At 41.7% G+C, this 22,083-nt stretch overlaps 1 protein-coding gene across 8 annotated transcripts in view; it reads right to left on the bottom strand.

The window, feature by feature from the left end:
- Window positions 1-3,213: 3,213 nt before the first annotated feature.
- LOC106658981 (zinc finger protein 853-like) overlaps window positions 3,214-22,083 on the bottom strand; it is an 82,003-nt gene continuing 63,133 nt past the window's right edge. The window contains exons 5-14 of one of the 8 annotated variants that reach the window (XM_023461371.1): window positions 18,418-18,602; window positions 15,346-15,402; window positions 8,545-8,677; window positions 7,086-7,298; window positions 6,883-7,005; window positions 6,650-6,808; window positions 6,358-6,561; window positions 5,668-5,912; window positions 5,111-5,258; window positions 3,214-5,030 (exon numbers count right to left, since the gene is read on the bottom strand). In XM_023461371.1, the coding sequence (XP_023317139.1) occupies window positions 4,909-5,030; window positions 5,111-5,258; window positions 5,668-5,912; window positions 6,358-6,561; window positions 6,650-6,808; window positions 6,883-7,005; window positions 7,086-7,298; window positions 8,545-8,677; window positions 15,346-15,402; window positions 18,418-18,602 (1,589 nt within the window). In that variant the 3' untranslated portion in view covers window positions 3,214-4,908. Of the gene's footprint in view, window positions 5,031-5,110; window positions 5,259-5,667; window positions 5,913-6,357; window positions 6,562-6,649; window positions 6,809-6,882; window positions 7,006-7,085; window positions 7,299-8,544; window positions 8,705-15,345; window positions 15,403-18,408; window positions 18,603-22,083 lie in introns of all 8 variants that reach the window. The other 7 variants (XM_023461372.1, XM_023461370.1, XM_023461369.1 and 4 more) reach the window with 7 other exon arrangements.

The following is a 22,083-nucleotide window of genomic DNA, read 5'->3' on the forward strand; positions in this document are numbered from 1 at the left end:
CGTACTTACACGAGCACCTTTTTTAGTTGTCGAGTAAATGGAAAGTAAAGCGCGAAAAGCATCGACAATGCATGACCCAAAAAGTCGTATCATTAGTATCAAACACTTGGATTTAAGGGAACGTTACTCATTTCCATTATCACGATCAGAAGATTCTAAGGTGTAGAAAAAATTCATCGAAAAAGGGAAATATAACAACCGCTCATGTATTAAGTTTAATAATTATTAGGTTAGAGGTTGGTCCCTACCAATGACGTGTGGAGGCGGCCAATTGTGGTGCCGTTACAAGGTGCAATGTGATGTGTATACTTGATTATGGTACAATTTTGCTTTTAAGGAAAACAAGGTGAACGAGTGTCGCTGTGTGAGTGGCGTGTGAGTGGTGTGTAAACCGTGCATCATCATTTATTGCCGTCGTTGTTCAACGAAAAACAAGGTATTTCCTGATCGAAGCCGCATTATATTATCCTTAGCCTTTGTCGAAGACGCGTTCAATAACTCGCATACGAACGCGCTACCCGAGCACGAGATCAATTCGCCAAGCCTCGTCGTCCGGTCGTCATCATCATCATGGCTATCTGTACAATTTATCTTTATAAGCTATATCTTATCCTTATTATCATTATTATTATTAAATATTAGAGTCTGTTGTATGCTGTCATTATTGGATTTGTTTAAAAGTCAGTTGTCACCGAGAGAGGAGTGGATCATCCATATTTATTACATCTAGATTATGGAAAAAAGCAGCGAAACGTATGTGCAGCGACGAGGCAATTGGCGAGAATGACGTCGTGGTGGCGCGATCGCATTTATTTTCGATACCTATTAGCTTATATTTGCATTATATATCTTAAGGTGTGCACATTTTTGTCTAGTTGAACCACTTGTTTTCTTTTATTTTCAATTCAGTTACTTGCCCGCGCGAATCGACGCACAAAACAGAAGCTCTGGTCGATAAAAGTATATTGATATATTGTGTTTGGTTACGCGGCCGAGGGTAAGCACTCATTACGCCGCGCTTTAGGTATTTACATAGAAAAACTAACCCTATTGCATTATGTACTCGTTTAAGTTATTGTAATTCTGCATGCTTGCGTGAATATCAAGAAGTGTATTTACATACTACTTAATCCGAGGAAAAAAGTCTCTGTAACAAAAGAAATTAGCTTTTTTTTGCTTTGGGGATTTAGAGAAATACTTTTAAATTGTTTCAATCATTGCTCCTGCAATGAATAAAAAATCACTTCGTTATAAAACCGATTTATTTAAATCGACCAATGATCGTCGCGCGAGCATCATACGAGACTCGCTTGATTAGACAAGAAAACATTCAGTCCGAAATGAGAATTTTGGCATTATTAGATTTTGCGTTCGGAACGTACTTTTTGTTATGGAGTCAAAAAGTTGAATTTTCACGGGTCGAACAGTTCGAAAAGCTGAATTCCGAAATAATCAAAAAAGTCTCGTGATGACAGGCTGTGCCGATATTCGAAAGCTATCACGATTAATCCTTTTTTTTAGCGATCGTTTGAAAATTTCTCTTTTTGTTTTTTCGTCCCAATAGTTGAAAGGCCCTGGGTGACGTGGCTATTAAATTACGCGTATCTTCACTATTGAAAAATGTTTGTCTGACCCGAAACCGGTCGAATTTGCACGTTTATTTTTTTCACCATCTTTTCATCATCGAGTACCAATACTTTATCGAATAATGCGCACCTAAAGATTACTCATCGTCCAAAACGTCTTAATAAATATACTCTTTTGATTATCCATTAAATCACTAAATTTATATATCCGTTTACTTTTGTCGTCTAGGACATGCTTATAAAATATTATCGCACGTTTGAGATCAAATTTTTGCATTCAACGTCACCAAGTTCAACACGTTTTCTAGTCAACGACATTCTTCATCATTTTTCGACAATTATTTTTTTATTTGATCTTGTATTATTTTTTCGCCGTCTATAGTCTGAACTTGTCGAAAGGTATCCCCATCGAAAGCGCGAACGACCACGATTGCTGAAAGAGTCTACGAATTTTCCGACGAGATGACTTTTGCCGAGAAAATTTGCATCCCTTTTTTGAATTTTTATCTTCGTTAGAACCTATAACGGACTTGCCTTTGCTTTTTTGTGCCATCGTTTAAACCCTATTTTTCATTTATTTCTTTTTTTAATAAGCCTTGTGTTTTTATTTTTGCTCATATAATTGATCATCACATTTGTGTCGATTTGTCTTTTCTTTTATATATATTTATGACCAATATCGAAATTTTAGTTAAACTTTATCTCTGTCTTTTCCCTAATAGTATTGCGAGAACGTAACGGTATATATTGCAAGTAAAAAGTTCGAAACGACGCAAAATTTTATTACGCGTTTACTTATCGGAAATAAAAAAATATTTCGCTTAGTAACGATCACAGGACCTCAGATTACGCTCAATCACGCCCGTCAAGGAAAAATTTATTTATTTTCGCGTTAATCCATTTGTATAACATTTTTTCGCATTCACGCTCGCGATATTTATAATTTATATTTATTTATAATTTTTATTTTTCTTAAAACTCTCACGCATTCACACAATTATTTTTTGTTTTACGCATTTATACAAATCCTCATACTTATAATCTCACTCACTTTATCTTTTTCGCCTAACTACGCTAGTCTCATAGACCCTATATTCATTATTTATAATATTTATATATAATATATATAATATTTAGCATTTAGATTTTTTCATCTCTTCAACTCTTTGTGTCATCCTTTCGCGAATGAAACTTTTAGAGTCTCTTAATTTTTCATTTCTCGTCATATTTTGCATGTATATATAATATATATAATATAACTTGTTTGTAATAATTATATTTTGTTTGTTCGCTTACGAGCTAATAGTTTTTGTGCTTTAACGAGCACATTTTTGCGCGCATTTTATCAATGTTATTTTCATTTTATTTTTCATCATTATTATGTTCAATTACTTTTGTTTATAGTGTATTTGTGTGTATAATATTGTGTATTTCGAGTGATTTTTGTCTATCATGTGTTTTTTTATTCAATGTATACAATCAACGATTTACATTGCCGTCATTGTCCGTTCGCGCAACGTGATCAATGACGCGTTTCATATATTTATATTTGTAATTTATATATTTATACATATATGTATATGCATATATGAATACATATATACGTGTGTGAGTGTGTGTATTATATATGTATACATATACGTTAAAAAATTTTTTGAGAATCCTTCAAATGTATGTACATATTAATTGCATACGTATACATGCGTGCCAAGTACACGCTTAAAGATCACGCATATACACATGCATGTATGTGTGTGTGTTGTGTAATTTGTGTGCAGGGATAGTTGGGGCTGTCAGTCAGTCTATCGTCACGTCAATTTTATCATATACAGTTTTGTTCAATAAGTTTTTCTTATTTCCGTTCGAATGGTCGGGTATGCGCGACGTCTTTGTCTGTCCCGCTCGGTAATTTCTTTCGCTACTAACTTTATGAACGTCCGTAACGCTGCGTATCATAATTATTATCAATTATTTTTTTTTATAATTATTATTATCCATGCGGCGTTACTTCAACACTTTTATACCGATTACGACGACGTCGCGTATATCATATTTTTCATACTATACACAAGTTTATATATACTTACTATATATATAAACAATCTCGCGAATCTTAAAAATTACATGTGGGTTGGTGGTGGAGGAAAGAGTTCTTAAGAGATAATCGTAAGTCTGAAAAGTCCTATACAATTTGTTTTATAATCTTTAAGTTGAGAGCTTAGTGAATAAGCTACGAGTTCAATCGAGCCTGTATCGCGGAACGTCAAGGGTGGCTCGAGACCCAATATTCCGCGTTCGATCAATTCATTTAATTAGCGCAAGCCCATCGTCCTGAAATGGAGATTTCGCACCATTCAGGAGAAAACCTCCACTTCAAAACGACGGGTTTTTCGTATAGCTGAGTAAACGACTTTGTTATTTATTAATTATGGCACGTCTTCAGGCTTCCAAGCATTTTTAAACGACGATGAGTTTCGCTGTGTATCCAGCGAATGCCCATCGCTATCCCAAATGTGGCACCCAACAACGGATCTTAATCTCCAGCTTTTACACTCATATTGTTAACGTTTAATTATTAAGCTGATTGAATCGGTATGGAAAACCCGCTTCAAAGAGATGAAACAACTATCGACTTAAAATCTAACGCCGGCAAATGACCAAGAGATCGGTATATGTTTCGGTGATCGTTTTCAAAACGACGCCGATCTTCGATCGCTTGATTACATGCCGCGTACGATCCGCGTACACATTCGTCACACTCATACGGTGCTTAAAATTATGTACTAATCGGTGGCTGCTTCAAATCCGGTCGTCGATGTTTCTGTTGATTCCGCTTTAAATACTCCGTTAACATATTGGTCGTATTGTCATAATGTTTTTGTCGTTTTCACGACGATTTGTGTATTTTCGAGTATTAAAAATTATTTCATGCATACTAGCTGAGACAACGAGTGATTACGTTGTGACCTTTCACTTGAACGCTGGCACTGGCGCAGTCAATTGTCTACGCGTTCTCGACGATGTTGTTGCCGCTTATCTCGTCGGCCTTCCTCTTGATGCCACGCTGATCATCGTGGATCTGAGGTATCGTCAATTTAACGCCCGTCTGCTGCTGTTGATGCTCGTTGCTGCTCAATGACATCTGATGCTGCTGCTGCTGCTGAAGCTGCTGTTGTTGCTGCTGCAGCTGTTGCTGTTGTTGTTGCTGTTGCTGCTGCTGCTGCTGAGTGGCAGCCTGCAGATTGTCGATCGAGTTGTTGAGCGAGACGGACGCGTTGTCCTGCGTCCAAGGGGTCCACTCATCTCAGTAGTATCCGAATTTTCATGGTTGCTGATTGTTTTGTTGGTTGACAACGTGCTGGAGGGTGAAGCTCAGGGCACGTGGATCGCCATGAAGCCTCAAGGCATGCTCCAGTCGTTGCTCTTGCAGTCGTAACGCTTCCCCTGCAAGTTGAGAGATCATTAGTATTGGTGAATTTAAAAGTCAACTCGAACGACTTGAAATAGACTTATTCAAATCTTACCTAAATCTGGAGATAGCGTGTCCTGTTGGGATAGCTGTTGGTTATTGTGATGTCCTGACATTCCAGTCGTACCACCACCATTGTGCTGTCCCAAATGATGTCTCATGTCGTTGGCCGAACTAGCCGCAGCCGCAGCCGCCTGTGATACCTGTAGCGAGGAAAATCTCGGTTAAACGGAGTCGCGAATTAATAAAACAGTTTTTACAAGCCCCCCTTAGCGGCCGCCGAGTAAAATGTACTGCATAAAAGTTTAGAAGACCGTGTTAACGCGCAACTGCTTTGCGAAAAGCACAGCTAACTACGCGACCAAAAAATAAAGAAAACACAGGGCCGGCACGGCGCAATTAATTAAGCGGGCAAACAGCCTTTTCCCGCTGGGTACGCTTTAGCCAAATTACGCCGCGTACGCACGCGCGCGCCGCGATACTTACTTTACCCTCGCTCCGCCGCCCACGATTAAGCTCTCTTTCTCTCTCTCTCTCTCTCTCTCTCTCTCTCTCTCTCTCACGGCGTGAAAGTTAAAAGATCATGAAAAACTCGTCGCCGTATCTACTTACCGCGAGCCTGAGAGCGTGCTCGGCTTGCGAGCGCAAAAGTGCCTCGGCCTGCTGTAGCCTCAGCGCCTGCTCGCTGCCCGTCGACGACTGTACGCCCTGCTGCTGGCCCGTCGTGTTGTTGGCGCCACCCTGGCCCTGACCGGTACCGGTCGAGCTCATGTCGCCGTTGTTGCCCATGCGCATGGCTGCGGCCAGCGAGGCCACGTCCACCGGCGAGAGATTCGGCGACACCGAGTTTTGCAGACCTGCGATAGAGAAAACAATGCGCATTTGAGCTTCTTTGTGCCTGCGTTATAGCCTCCGATGCCAGAGCTGATTGATTGGCTCTAATAAATCGTCGGTATCTCTCTCTGCCTGAGTGTGTGTACGTGTGCTGGTGTAATTAGAACAGCGTGATCTTCCTACTCGAGCTTTCTTTCTTTTGTGCCTCGATAAGTGCGCTTCTTTCCCCTCTCTCACTCTTTCTCTCCCTCGCAATATATATTTATCGAAGTTAAAGTTGCTTCTTTCGCCCGAGCACAGATAACCGTTGACATATTTTTCATATTTTATCTCAAAACGTGTATTCACGCAGCACTCGTGTAACGCACTCACACTCTCGCTCGCCCCCGATGAAATATCGATTCTTAGAATTGAATCGGCAGATTGCGACGCGTATTAGGGCGAAACAGTGAATTAAAAAACAATTACCCGCTGAGACGGCGGCTGCCATGACAGCCATCCTCTGCTGCTGCGACTGCATCTCGTCGTGGTACTGTTGCGCCGTTGTCTGCTGATTGCCGGCGCGCAGCATCTCGCTGAGCTTGTTGCCGCTCGGCCCGGGCGATGCCATGTTGTTGTTATTGTTATTGTTATTGTTGTTGTTCAGTAGACCGGCGCCTGCGTGAAACTCTGCTTTATCAGTACACAAGGCAAGGTTAGTCATTTTCGTCATCAACAACGAGTCACAAAATGCAATGATCATGCTGCAAAAGATCCATACCAGGTTCACTACCGGCCGAGGACAGTCTTCCGTTGCCGCTACTGCTGTCCGAGTGAGCCGACGGCGAGGGGCACATGGGTGGTTGCTGCAGATTCTGAGGTCCGCCCATTTGACCACCAAGGACACCGAGGCCAGCTCCCGAACACGATAGATACCGCTCTGCAATAGAAATGTCACGTTAATACACACGCTATATGATAGAGCCCGAGCTTTTACGCATCAATCTTGTATACCTAGACTCGATCCAGCTAGAAGTTCGCGTTCTCGCCTTTCCGCGGCTGCTCGACTCAGTACGTACTGCGCTGCAAACTGATGTTTCGGGTCCATCCTCATGTGTTCCATATGCGTTAATAGACCTGATTTTAAGAAAATTAAGCAAACCAGATTAGCACAAGTTACGTTAAATAGTTAAAGTCGACTAATTAACGATACTAACCACTCTCGTTGGTAAAGACGGACTGGCAGACGGAACAGGGCCACATCCTAAGACTCGTGCTGAGTTGACTCGTCTCCGGATGGCAGGCGAGATGCTTCCTCAAGCTACCTTCGTTGACGTAGTGCTTGCCGCACACGGGGCACGGATGGTTGGCCGTACGCCGCTTCGCTAGGTAAACCCCGGCAACGGAGGTCGGGCAGTCAGCAGTGGGAACAACAGGGGCGACACATAGGTCGAGGTCAATGCCAAGCAGTTTAAGCACCAATAATAATCCCCACATAACCCCGCGCACCACCAGTATATCGAGAGTGCGTATACATAATGTATGCATATTACGTATGTGTGTAACATAGGACCCAAATCCAGCCACTACGTCATATGCCACATCCACGTGTGCAGGCGAGAGTTTTTTTGCTTTCAGAGCACTTGAAAAAGATTCTCCACTCTCGACTGACATATGGATGTAAAAATTACCTCTAAATAACGATTCAATCGGACTCATACTCTCGACACGAACACTCGAATCACTTTACAAATTCAATATTGAATTGCGCTGAATTTTTGTATTTTTATGCAATTTGTCGCGATAAAAGTTAATTATTGTCACTTTGGCTATTGTGCCGTGGTCGTAAGTTAATTATGTTTACTACTTATTTTTGGCTGATGCTCGATAATGGCTTTGAAATTAATCTCATAATTGAGAAAAAACCTATTTTAATACTTGCCGAAGTTATTTTTGGACAGTTTTCTGAGGGACAATATTACCGATGGAAAATCGCCCGGTTGTAATTTATTTATTCCAGTACTTTGATTGATGATTATCTTGATTTGCTATTTCTATATATAAAATGCCAGGAATTTAAATATGTCTTCACTATTCCGTTGAGTGGAATTTTCAATTTATGTTGGTTCCGTAGATTATTTTTAAAAATCATCGCGCAATTCAATTTTAAAATTGTTCCGCTCGTACACCTTACACTCATTCCTTTCCACCTTTATATTAAATTATTATTATTATACCCTAATACCTTCAGTAAATTGTGTGTTAATTAATGAAATTTTTAGTGATAAAATGTTAATAACATTTCAAATTTTGAAGCTCGAGTAGAGAGAACATGCTAAAATATTTTGCCCGCGCCAAAAGCGATTTTGGGACTTAATTTTGTTCTATCTTATTCTAATTCGTGTACACCACTTTCCGTTGTCTTCAAATGCCAAGAAAAAAAAGAAGAAATAAAAAATTTTGAAAGTGAAAGATGAAATACAGGTCTACAGGGAATGTTAGTCGCTGTTAGTAAATTGGTAGTTATTGGAATTGATTTAATGATATTTTGACATGTCAGAAAGTGGCGTTTACCTTCTAAGATAATGCGGGTCATCGTCGAAGTCGTTGCATGTTAATACGCAAAAACTTTGAGGATATCACCGTACGAACTTATCGTTGAGCCTAAGTACTTACTGGCTACGCCGGAGGCATTTGGATCCTTGTGCGTGATCTTCATGTGTTCCATGAGGGCTTCGCCGCCGAGGCACAGCTTGTGACAGACCGGACAGCTGGTGGCCGTTGGGCCGCCGATAAGTGAATTATGTTGCTGGAACACGACACGCTGTTGCAGCTCCTTTTTTGACGGTTGTGTGTAGTAGAGTACACAATGAGAGCGAGAATAGACCAGCACCAATCGAAAAAAGCCGCCCAGCACCACCAGAGATATTGCGCGCAAGCACAGTGATTTTTTTTTTGTTTTTTTTTTCGTTCAAAAGTGAAGGTGAAGAAGGAGAATGTGACCAGCAGTAACAAAACAAAGAACACGAGACCAACCATGAGTATACGTGCATCACGCACCTCTTTTTCGTTTTAGTAAATAAGTTAGCCGCCACCATTGATTAAATTACATATAAATGTACACAATGCCTTGCACAAGTTATATATACTGAATAGAAGATGAAAGAACAGGCACATGGCGTAAAAAAAAAGAAGGAAAAGCAAAAGGTTAAGGTGAAATAAAAGTTCAGGGTCGGGAAGTCGATCGACTCTCGTCGTGCTTTCTCTCGGTATTATGTACGCAGTTTTCACCCTCTAAAAGTCACCAAGCGTACAGTACCAAGTACATGTGCACTTAAAAATATTCTCTTATACACACAATAGGTATTTTGATGTAATAAAACACGCGATGGCACGACACATACATAGTCGATCGACTCAGTTCGACCTTCAAGTGTAGGACTGCAAAACAAAATTATGAAATGTGGGACTCTTTCTCTCTATTTATCACATGCCCATAGTTTATGTACAAAGCATCGATTCAATGATCGCTTCTAACTTCGTCGATATAATATGTTATTATGTTATATCATTATTTTAAATGAAAACAAAAACATCAAATGTATGCATCTTAGTTATCAGACGTCCTTTTATTTTTCATTACTATCGTTTTTTTCGTTATAGGGTTGTTTGAATCAATTTATTGACTGTATATTTTGCCTTTTCATTGTACCCATGTTACGGGTAGATGTATGTCCGAAATGCGATACGATTTTTCATCTCTCTCTCTTTCTTTGAATCTCCTTACCACACGTAGCCGCATTTTTTTTCGGCACGACTGGACTCAAGGCCACGAAGTGACCTTGCCCGAAACTGCAGTCTGCGTGCAATTTTTCAAACGTACAAAGGAATGCGGTATGTTTTTCGTCCTTTGTGGCCGGGCCACGACCACAAATCAGTATCCCTACGTCTCTGTAGATATGTCAGATGAAATAGGAGCATGAAATTTTGAAGGAAAAGTCGAGGAACGCGAATCTCGATGCAGATCCGATGCAGCGACGGACGTTTAACGCAAATATCACGCGCATAAAAGAGACTGAGGAGGAGGAGGAGGAGGAGGAGGCGTAAGAGGAGCACACGTACAGTCTCGAGGCAGCGTACGTGTAAGAGCCCTACATGCGCGCAAGTTTATTCTCGGCTACGTTAGACCCCGAGAGGCAGGTTCGACGCCCCGACCTGGCCCAAGTGGAAAAAACCGGTTTCTTCCTGCCGAGCTAACTCTCTTCCCTTTTTTGCTCTGTCTCTGTTTCTCTCTAGCTCTCTGCGCAGCTCACAGCATCTCTACAGCTGCTTTTTGCTTCTTTCTCTACTTTAAGGACGAGTCTTTCTTTCTCTCGCGTGTGTATATATGTGTGTGTGTGTGTGTATACTTTCCATCAGCGCGCCGAGCTAGCTAGAAAGAGAGAGACAGAGCGTGGGCGAGCGCGCAGGATGAATCTCTCTCTCTCCCTCTCGAGTTCATATGTGCATGTGTGTACGTATGTGTGTACGTGTATGTGTATGCGGCCGTGTATGCATATATGCAGGCCTGCGAGCCTGCAGTAATGAGAGAATGCGTGCGGTTTATAGTTTGTACTATAATATATACTCGAGGCTTAACGAATTTAATACCGTTGGCCGGCACAACGCTGTCGTTGCCGTGCTCTACTCATCGGCCATTTAAAATCCTCTCGTGCATTGCACACAATGTAATTTTCGTCAATATTATATATTATGTATATGAAAAGTAATGAATTTAACCCTTTCTAAAGACGATCTAAAATCCGCGCGCGCGCGACGATGTACGCTATATCTTTGACGCTCAGCTTGGCTGATTTTCAATTACGGATCAGCAAATATATATCGTAGAGATATTAACTGCCTGCATTTACATCGCGATCGGACGAGACTTTTTACGTTCCGCTGATCCTCCACCGCCACCGTTTTAATGCACTTTTCTTTTGCCTTTTAACGGAAACGTCAATCATCTGGCCGATTAAGCATATTATTGGATTATTGACTCATCTACAGCTACATGTATAATTAATCATAAGCTCGCGACGATTTCGATTCGAAATTTTCATTGTAAGCTCTACGTGTCTTTCTTCTTTTTCCGTTGACTCGTGTGTGAGTACGTGTGGTTTTTAAAAAAAAGCTCGAGTGCACGCGCGATCAAGAGCGAGGCCCCGTCACAGATGGCCCGAAAAGTTAATCGGTTGCGTGACCGACGCTTACGCTCCGTTAACGAGCAAAAACGACGACTACTACAACTAAGCCTATTTTTCTGTCTCTCTCTCTCATTCGAATTGAAAAAAAGAAAAAAAAATACAGCAGCAGCAACAACAAAAAAAAATAGCTATGCAACACGCACAAAAGCCGGTGTGCTCGCACACAGCAACATAAACTAGAAAGAGAGTTGCTCGTCGCTCGCAGCGTCCTTACACACACGCTCGCGTTCATTCGGCTAGGGAGTGGCGTAAAAAGGAAGTGGGTGTGAGCCTAGCGCCTAGCGGTGCATGACGCGCTACCACGACAACGACCAACGCCGCGACGTACCTTTTATATAAATATAAACGTTAAGTTATTGTTATTATTAATTTTATTATTATGTATATGCACAGCCTAGGTGTCTATCGCACGTGGCCATTTTGCCTCGCTCGAGGGGTATAGGTAAATAATTCCGCGAGCCGAGCCAGGCAGGGAAGTTCGAGCGGACTTTTTACGTTCGATTCGTGCGTATGTATACGCGTCGTCGTCGTCGTCTACAATACGCATTAGGTAGTAGGAAAGAAAGTGTGAGAAAAAGATACTCGGCGATGCGGACTGCGTTGGTGCAGCGCAACATTGACATCCCCGAGCGCGTGTACACATTTAAGTACATGTAGCAGCACTATAAGCTTTGAATTTAGCTCGGCCGCTCGTCTGCGAGTGTGTGTGTGTGTGCATGTGTGTGTCAGCGCGCGCGTTCGATCCCGTTCGCGAGAATTCGCATGCACGCCTACTTATAAAAGCCCCGACTCGAAAGAGAGAGAGAGAGAGAGCCTAGTCCGGCTTTCGCGCGCGCACACATTCATACACACATTCACGAGGTATCTAACGGTCTATCCGTGTATATATGTACACACTGCGATCTGGCTAGTTCTCTCTCTCACTCCGAAGAAAGAGAGAGAAGGATAGAGAAAGAGAAGAAGTTAATGGTTCGATAAGAGATTTTTTCGCGATTATAATTAACTCGCGCGTAGCTCTCTTTGGTCTTGTTTTACTTTTGCCTTTTCCAAACGTGCTTTTGTGCGTGTCTGTGAGTATACGTCTATGTAGTATGTTCGCCGCATGTGAGTAGCGGTTCGATGCGCCGCGCGTTCACAGAGACCCGTGAGCGAAAATAGATTGTGTTGCAATTAGTTGGGCCCTTTTTTGGTGTTTTTCTTCAATTAACATCGAGCTTTTTCCCCGCTCAGCTGTAGCTATCGTTTTTATAATATCTGGGTCGAGAGATGTATCGCCGACCTTTTGTATTAGACTTTTGATGTGACGGCTCGCTTTACTCTACTGCAGTTTGTTCGTATATATTCCAGGAAGACAATTTGATTTTCGACTTTTGCTTCATTGAGTTTAAAAGAAGGAAAAAAAAGGAATAAATTGCACTGGAGCTATTTTTTCATGATCACAATTAACTTGCGCGCAGCTCTCAACGCTGTTATGATTTTCTTGCAAACGTGCCGACGACGACGACGACGACTGCGGGAGGAAAAGAAAATTGTTGTAATTAGGGAACTTGAGCACAGAACTCTCGGCGCGCCGTTTTTTCTCCTCTACGCTGGCCTCTCTAATGAAGTGATTTTCTTTCATATTATTGCGTATCTTAAAAATGAGTTTGCTGCCATTTCGAGCCGCGATATTTAATAGTGAAGAAGAGTACACGCTGACAAAAAATCGTTCCAAAAGGTCGTAAAAATTTTATATTCACATCGATGGATTCTAAGGAAGCGAAAGTAGCAGCTCGTCGTGTTCCGCAGAGCTTCTTTCTCTCTCTTTCTCTCTCTCTCGGTATATGCATCTACACAACAAATGAAATCATTAAACTTTTACGTCTTTATATAGTTCGAGAGCGGCTCTAAAACGATTCGCGGCATTTTTGCGTGCGATCGAAAGCTTATCTAATATTTATATTTCTTGTAAAAACGAATTCTCGGCAGTGCAGCAAGAAAAGCACGAGCCAAGCCCAATAAAAGGAATCTTCAAGGGCCGCGTCGTTTTTTTTTTCTTCAAATTTTTTTCTCCTCTCCGTTCTGTCATTACTGACACTCTCGGTCGAGGCTTGTTTTACGATCTTAGACAGCTCGGTTACGTTTTTGACTGGCAGTAACTACTCGCGCGCTCGACCCTCGCCAACTCGATCTTAAAATGCATTTTTCTCGTCTACATAAATCGCGCTGCAGCAACAGCATATATTTACGTTATAGGATAATTTATACTGCGATTCCTTGGGTGATTTCAGAAAACAATTTTCCGCGTAAAACGACTCTCTGGCTAATTCATTAAGCGGAATGATTGAGTTATCATCATCCCCAGGCATGCACATATGTGTGAGCGCGTAGTGTGAGCGCGTGTGTAAAATTGCCGTTACGCATACAGTCGCAAAAAGAAATGCTAATTAAATTCTACCATTGACTATGAATAAGAGAGAGAGAAACCAGTTTCAGTCGAACACAAATTCATCACGCCTCGTAATAAGTACAGTGCAGTGATTTACTAACTCCTCTCTCTCTTTCTTTCTCTTCCAGCTTCTCGCGCGTCATCAATTGATACACTCGGCCTAGCTGTACAACAGTCGTCGCCGTCGCAGTCGCAAAAAATCGCCGACTTGTTTCTTCGCTCCCAATGCATCGCACACGTATATTTACCAAATAAAGCGATTGTGCGCGCGAGCAGTTTCTCGTTGTTTTATTTTTTGTCGCTGATATACACGCATTTGTACACATATTCTGCACGAACTATTCAGGCGCAAATAGCCGCGCTGACTTGGCTAATCCCTCGATTAATGAACTATACGCGCGCACTTAATGTCGCATAAAGGATTCGCGATAATAATAAAACGAGTCCATATTACACGTATACATATATTGTGTACTTGCAGCCCGTGTAAGTGTGGGTCCACGCGCGAGCCCGAGTCGTAGAGCAAAAAGTGCCGAGCCATGACACCAGCAAAAAATATGGTGGGGTAACTACGTTAAACGTATAACACAATAGAGAGACTATACGGTGTACGGCGACGACGCACACGAGGGGGACGCAGCAAAAAAATAGTAGTACAGTAAAGCGAGTGGGGCCGAGTATAAACTGCGAGGGGCGGAGCGAAAAAAAAAATAACCCACGTAAAACGAATGAGACATTCTAGTGTGAGGCGCGAGCGTGTATATAGTACACGTCTTGTTCTGGTGCATTTTATATCCCACCAACGGGCTTTGTTTATTAATTTCGGGGATTAAAATTTCATTCGGCTTTTTTTTGTCTCCTGCATGTATTACAGGGACTACCCCGCAATTGTGCAATGATGATCTTTTTTTTTTAACGCGGCTAACGATGACGCGGTAACATAATACCCGGTGAGGCTTAAACTCACCTTTGATGATGATGTTTCTTTTATTTTTTGTATAGTCGAGAAAAATTTGTCCGATCAGTTTATTAGTATTAAATTACATTTTGTTGTGTTTTTTTTTCTTGGCATAACACGGCTTTGACTCCTACAAATAACTCGGATAAAAGTCATTAGTAAGTGTGATTTGGCTTACCTGCTCACGATCGCAAGAAACGTAAGAATTCGCCGAGCAAAAAGCTAATGAAGATAGTATCTTTTTTGAATTTGCTCAGGTACTCACTGTGATATAGTGCGACGCGAGGGAGAGAGAAAAAGAAAGAGAGAAATGCGTTATGTCGAGTATTGCGCTGCGGCGAGTGCAATGCGCTTTAACATTTTTTATCGTCTTTTTTCCGTGCCGGTAATTTGATTAATACATACGAGTCTGCGTTGGGCATCGTCTACAAAAAATTTGGTTAACTTCACATCGTCTGTACCAGCACACAATGATGGTTTTTGCTTTTTAGTGGTTCTTCAAAATGAAATAAAAGTCAACAAATAATAATAGAGAGAAAGAGGAAAAAAACGCAATGGAGGGTTATGTTCCGTGCGGGATTAATGTATTTTTATTAAAAATGCTTTGTGATAAGATATTATTATTAAAATAAAAGATAGTGTTTAAAGATAATACAGAAAAACAAAACAGCAAACATAAGAGAAAAATAGAGTGAGAGAAAAAAACGATAGTGAACTTGTCTTACTAGATAGGCAGATGCAGATATATTTTTTTTAGTTAATTCGTTAACAAAATCAATCAATAATTCAATCAACAAAACGAAATGGTGAATTTTTGAGTTTGTAAGATAAAGTAATAAACTCACCCCGATGTCAACTTGATTCGGCAGTAATTGTGATGCTAGTAGCATTTGGCAATGATTCTGAACAAAATGAAAAAACAAACTCTTCTAATAAATTTTGAAGATGACAAAAATTTTGGAAAATGAAAAAACGTTTGTCTTTTTCATAAACAAACTTTTTGTATGTATGCGAAATCCGTAAACGTCCACATGGTTTTAAAAAACAGAAATGTATAGGAAAATTAAATGGAGGCTTCATTCAAAATTTTTTCTTCACTATCGTGTTAATTTTTCGTCACGCGAATACCCTCAAGTATTCGGCTTGTCAGCTGGCATTTAATATATATACGAAGTGTGTCTTGATTATTATTTGAAAATGCTTGAACGCGATCAAATTTTCTTTTTTAAATGCTGCGCGCACTCGCGAAACATACACATACATATTTATACATATAGATAAATCCTTAACGGCTAACGAGTTTTTACCGCTCGCGCAGGGTCAATTAAGCCTCAGCGGGACTGCCTGCGCGCCGAGAAAAAGACGGAGGTGATGATGACGATGAAGGGGTTAAGAGAGGGGGTTGAATTTTTTCTGGGCTCGTCGTCGTTTTGCTATATATAACATTATAACTGGGGTGATAGTGCGCGCAGAAAAGTTCCCAAGACGGCTCTACTGCAAAAATTGTCTTTTTTTGTCCCTTGGGTCTCGCTACGCGTACAATACGAGCGCAAAAATTTGTTGAAATTTCCCGCTTAAACAGCTCGTCGAGAGCTCGAAAAGGATTGAATTTAAATCTCGTACCACTTTCTATAAATCTGAAGTTTTGGCTTTTAATTTTGCGATGCAAACGATGACAAATAAAAAACGATGCATACTTTTTAGCTCTGTGCCAGTCTAAAATTGGGTTACGTTATTTTTGCTGTACACGTCGTTGTTTGTACATCACCACTATACAAGGTAGAGATAGATAATCACCGAGAGAGAAAAAGAGAGAGAGAGAGAGCACTTAAATGTGAGCGTATGGGTGCGGTGCACGTCACAGCCCAAGGCATCGTTCTCTATTATAATATTCGATTTCCCCGGTGGATATGTGTACTCTACTTGTGCATACGTAACGATTCACCGACTCGATTTTTATTCGATGTACATCAAACTCGGAACGAAGAGAAATTATACGGAGAAAAAAGAGCAATATTATTTATATGAGGAAAAGCGCCAAAGGACGTTAAAGCCGTCTGGAGCGAAGAAGAAACAATTTCGAGAAATCTGCCGGCCTCTCTCTCTCTCTCGCGCGCGACCAATTCGATTAGTCCAGCCCAGAGATAGCATGGCCTCGCTGCTACTATTTTATTTAGCCCTATTGCCTTGCAGCAGCAGCAGCAGCAGCAGCAGCAACAGCGCGGCGTTGTTTTAATTACACTCGAGCGCAACGCGATACTTTATTTTTGTGGTATAATGCGGAAGAGTCGCCGCCCGTCGTCCTAGCCGTAAAGAAACTAATTTTAAAAGCTGTCGGAACTCGCGAAAATGGACCGGCTAACGAGTCCCCGGCAATCTCTTTTCTCTCTCTCTTTCTCTCATCCCTCTCTACCTATCTCTCTCTTTCTCGTTCGCGCTCGACAACGTATAAACAACAAGCGTAAGAAATCGCGAATTACCGGCATGACACGAAAATACTCGAGCCGTTTTATTATTTTGCATTTTTCGGCCGAGCGTACCGCGTGTTCCGAGAATGGAATGGAAAAAATCCGACGATGCACGCAGCCGATAAGCGCGCTCGGCCTTGTCCGCGAGTACAGATTAGCGTAGATTTATCGGCGGCGCTCGCAGGGGCGAAATTGCACGGGAATTTTAGCGGAGGATTAGCTTTCAATTAGACGAGCGCAAGATGGGCAAATTCATCGAAGACGGATTGCGCAGAGATGTTGATAACGCGTGTGTGCGTCAGTGAGGAAAAAAAATGAAAAAAAGCGTTCCGGCAGCGCATCTGTTCGCATCCGTGACATGTGCCGAGCGAGAACTGTCCGATCGGCCTGCGAAAGGGTTCAAGAAGAGCCGAATGTACATTTTGATTAGAGGTATTTTTGGCAGGAGCTCGGACGGCTCGCCCTCCCTGATCTGCTAATCCCTTCAAGGCGATATATTCAAAACGAGTTTTTTTATTGTTGCATTAGTAGCTCGCTCGGAAAGGGGTTACATGTATTATACACAGTTTATGAATGCACATTGTAACTTGACCCAGAAGAGATCGAAATGAGACGCGCTGCGTGTTTGCCTGTCTGTGTATATTTGCTGCGGTGTTTATGTCGGAGGCGTCGATGTCAAGAGAGAGAGTACACACGAATTTTTAGTAGTCAAGGTCCTCCCTGATGAACTGGCCGTTCGATTGTATATTAGCTGGACATTATGAATAGGCGCGTTTTCGGTGTTATTTATCATTGAATCGCCGCCACCACCACCACCAACGCGCAGACCAATATGTAAATAATGTTTTATGCATCATCTAATGGAAATGTATGTATACACATTATATATAGATACGGAGCTCTGAATCTCTCTCGTATGTATACATATATAGTCGAGATCGTGCCGTGTGATTATTATAAAGAGATATACACAGATATATATAGCACACAGATTGAGCGATAGATTATACAATGTGGTTATGTTTTGTGGTTCGGCAAAATACTCAGCGTTTTAGAAGGGTTACAAATGCTATGCGTAAGCTCGTATAATATTGGACGATTTGCCTTTGCCAATGCGAGTCTGCATCTACGCGTTTACTCGTACGATTTATAGTCAGGACGTTTTGCCCGTAAATAATCGCGTACTTTGCCAAACAATCGTCCAATTTTATACTCGTCACTTGCTTTTTATTTATTTCTATTTATTTTTTATTATTTTATCTTTTTTTTTTTTTTTAATGAACGGAAAGATGTTCTTTTGAAATGCCAATTTAGCCAAGAAGTTAATACGATAGTAATTTTTGAGAGCCAACATGTAGTTTTACTGTTTTTCTTGTTTTGCCTTGCATTATCAACAAAACTGTTTTTTGCTAATAAATGGACGTCGGATTTGGTACATACATGACTGACCTTCGACGTGTGGGTCCTAAGACTGGACTCCGTGGCAAAGCCCTTGCCACAGATGCTGCAGTGAAACGGACGATTTTTGGCCCGCTCGACCTGGGCGTCGTGATTCCTCAGGTGCTGCTGTAGATTCGACAGCTGGATGAAGGCTCGGCCGCAGTCGGGTAGGTGGCACTTGTACGGCCGTTCACCTGTAATTAGAGAAAAAAAAACACACACACATGAACACCAGTTATTAAACGTGTATATTTTTCACGATCGAGAGGCACATATATATCGGGACTAGCTCACAGTCGATTGGATAATTTGAGAAGGAGCCGTGCAGCGAGCACAGCAACAAACGCTCGCTGCGGGTCATAACTCTCGCGAGACAATCAAGACGGCTGCGCACCCGCGCGGGTGCGCGCAAGCAGAGGTTTGTCATTAATTTTGAAACGCTCGTGAAATAATTCAAGCTCCGCTGCAGCTGCGGCATATCCCGAGATGCCAATGCTATATCGAAATTGATGCGCACTTCGTCCTTCTAAGCCTAATATCCGCTAAGTATACACCGGAACGCATTCTAATGGAAATGATTGGCGTACGTACGTGTATGCGTGTGCGCTTGGGTTGCGCGCGTTATGGCCGATCGATACGTCGTTGATATTTTTTCCTCTCGTAAATGTGGGAATTTCATCGAGATAAAAAGTAATCATATTGAATGTGTTTTATAACACACCTATTAGAGTAAGGAGGAAAAAAAGAAGGACCATCGAGGGCCCTTCAATTTGCGCTACGGCTATTACATCCCATTCATCATCGCAAAGGAGTAACGACAGGCGAAAACTTTGCTACTCAGCCAGCTGAGCATCGTAACTTGGCCCTTTCCTCCTTCCCTCTCCTTCTGTCTTATTCTTCGTTTCCTTCTGTATCATAATTTGCACGGGCGATTGGCTTGATTTAAGTTTTATTAATATCGACATCTTTTTTTCTGTGTTCTGCACGCGTCGATATCATGTTTTATTCAAGTACTAAAAAAAATTTTTCTTTTTTTTTTAAATAACTGCTTTTCTTCTATCGCAGTGACGAGGAAATCTCGAATCTTTCTTTATTTTCAATATTTCATAGAGATTATTCGATTCATACTACGGAATAAAACTCTCGAACTCTATTGATTTATTTTGTTACGAGAATAAATCTTGGCTTATGATTATGTACATGGCGCCGATTTAATATTGTAAAAGCCACCAGTTTTTTGACCTCAGCGGAAGGCAAAATAAACCGAAAAAAGGCAATGTGCGGTAGCGGAGAAGAAAACTGAAAATAAAATTCTCGAGAAGAGGTATAAACTCGGTGCTAAATATAACCAGAGATTTTCAACAATAAAAGCCTTTTTAAGCAACGACAAAGTCAAGTCAAGTGGTGATATACATGGGTGTATATGAAATAGTGTACGTAAACGCATTATCATTTACGCATAGGATCTTGGGGCGTCGAAAAAGAAGAGATAGGAAGAAAGAAGTATGTGTACGCGGACGCGCGTACCACCCGCGAAAGGTCAATATGTGTCGAAGACCCCACAATACGGCCCTTGAGCTTGTATATACTATATACTATACGTAGGCTAACAATGGCATTCGAGCGCGAAAGAGAAAGAGAGAGAAAGAGAGAGAAAGAAGACCAATTACTTATTTAGCCGTCTTTTTAACCTACCCCTCGCGCGCCCAGTGCAGTACCATCGCTTATGTCCAATATTTTTCCATATCGCGCTCGCATGGAACCGCTTGGCGCACATATAGGCGCAATTAAAATCGCATTATTAATACGTTATGCAGTGGGTGGAGCAGTGGATAGAAAATATTATGGTGTATTGGGTGGCTTCTTTTATTATACTTGCTGTGCTGTATACTGTACGCGCGCACAGCCAAGAGGAGGAAGAGGAGGAGGATAGACGTTTCTTATCGCGAGGCTAGTACGCGCGCGGCGCACATGTACACAACACAACACGCAGCACATGCACACACACATACACACACACACACTCGCGCATACCAAGCACTGCCTACTTTATATTCCCTTCTTCCCTTTTTCCGACTTATTATGCTTGCGTATAATACACCATATCATGCACTGAGCTTAGATAAGCATGTAGCTGCAAGTACAGTGGATTATTGATGGCTCGCGTCGTTTCTCAGGAATTACGGCTTTTCCCCTCTACACTTTTACGCGTCTGTCTGCATGTGCGAATGTTTATCACTCGGCACTTTGATAAAAATTAATTCGATCGAGAAAGTTTGTTCGAGCTCGCAAAAGTTTGGAAATGAAGCGAAAATCATAGTGTAGGTGGCAATTTTGACCGTGTAAAAGCTTGCCCCCGATAAATACAGCCGCTCGACGAGGAGAGCACGTGTATTCAGCCGGGCCAGAAGCGCAGAAGTTTCGTTCGATTGACTCCACTTAAAGTTTGAGCAATACCAACGTGCTTAATACACGCTTCTTCTCTGTCTTACTTCTGTGTATTCTTCCAGAGGTGAATATCTGCGCGGAGAACAGGCGCTCGCGCGGGAGGCGGAAACGCTCGCGCCGTGTGCCGCCGAGTTGCCGGCATTATTGGCACGCGACCAGTGCAACACAACACATATTCGCGGCGTATACATATAATCTGTATGTGTTGCACGGTGTGTTTTGCGGTGAGATGGCGCGCATACGGTGGTCGATTTGTACGCTTTTTAAGTGATTCTTTGCTTGTGGCTTTGCGTGGCTCAAAGTGTAGTTGTGGATTAGAAATTGCCCACCTATATTACATGCAGTACGTGCGAAAGAAATTCCGCTGATGATACGGCGCATAACTATTAGCGCCAAAAATTATTTATTCCGTGCAGCCCGAGTGCAGGAGGGTATGCGAGTAAATAAAATTTACTTTTTCGCTACTATGCAGGGGGAATGTAGGTCGCGTCTCGAGTGTTTACGAAATAAAAAAGACGAAGAAATAACATCGATCACTCGGCTGACCTGCTTCAAAGGAGAATATGCAGATCAAACGGAGTAGTACATTAATGCGAGCCGAGCGATTCATCGTTATCTCTCATCCCTCGTGACTGCCTATGTATACTGGAAGGAAAAAAGCCGCGGATATTGCTTTAATCGATGAACGAAGGCGCAGTGGAGAAAAAAACGAAGAAGGTGAAACGAAGCAAAGCCAAACGATAAATTGAATAAATTCTACAATCCATCCCCGTGTGCGTGCAGTATACTACTATAGCAGAAGCAGCAACAGCGCCAATCAAAACAATAATAATTGGCTTCGCTCAGGCTCAGTAGTACATGGCCGCTGGGCACGGACACGAGCGAACGAATTATTAAATTTAAAATGTTGCGCATGCCATCCGGGTTAAGAATGAAAAGAAGAAGAAAGAAGATTCAGAGCAGCAGAAGCTGATATTAAACGCGCGACGACCCCTTTTTTTGTAAGCTGGCGCGCGTTAGAGAGTTCTACGTCTGCCTATAGATATATGCTATAAGAGCATTTTGATGAATCTCGTTGCACCCCTTCCTTGTACACAATCCTTTTCTCTTACACCGACTCTTATCTATCTCGTTCTCTACATATATACAGTTTAAGAATACTTTTCTTTTCTCTTTTTAAACACGTTTCATTAGTTTTTGCTCCAAGTTTGAGAGAATAATTTTTTT

Source organism: Trichogramma pretiosum, unplaced genomic scaffold (genome assembly GCF_000599845.2).
Source record: "Trichogramma pretiosum strain Unisexual culture from Peru unplaced genomic scaffold, Tpre_2.0 scaffold2, whole genome shotgun sequence".
NCBI classification, from domain to species: domain Eukaryota; kingdom Metazoa; phylum Arthropoda; class Insecta; order Hymenoptera; family Trichogrammatidae; genus Trichogramma; species Trichogramma pretiosum.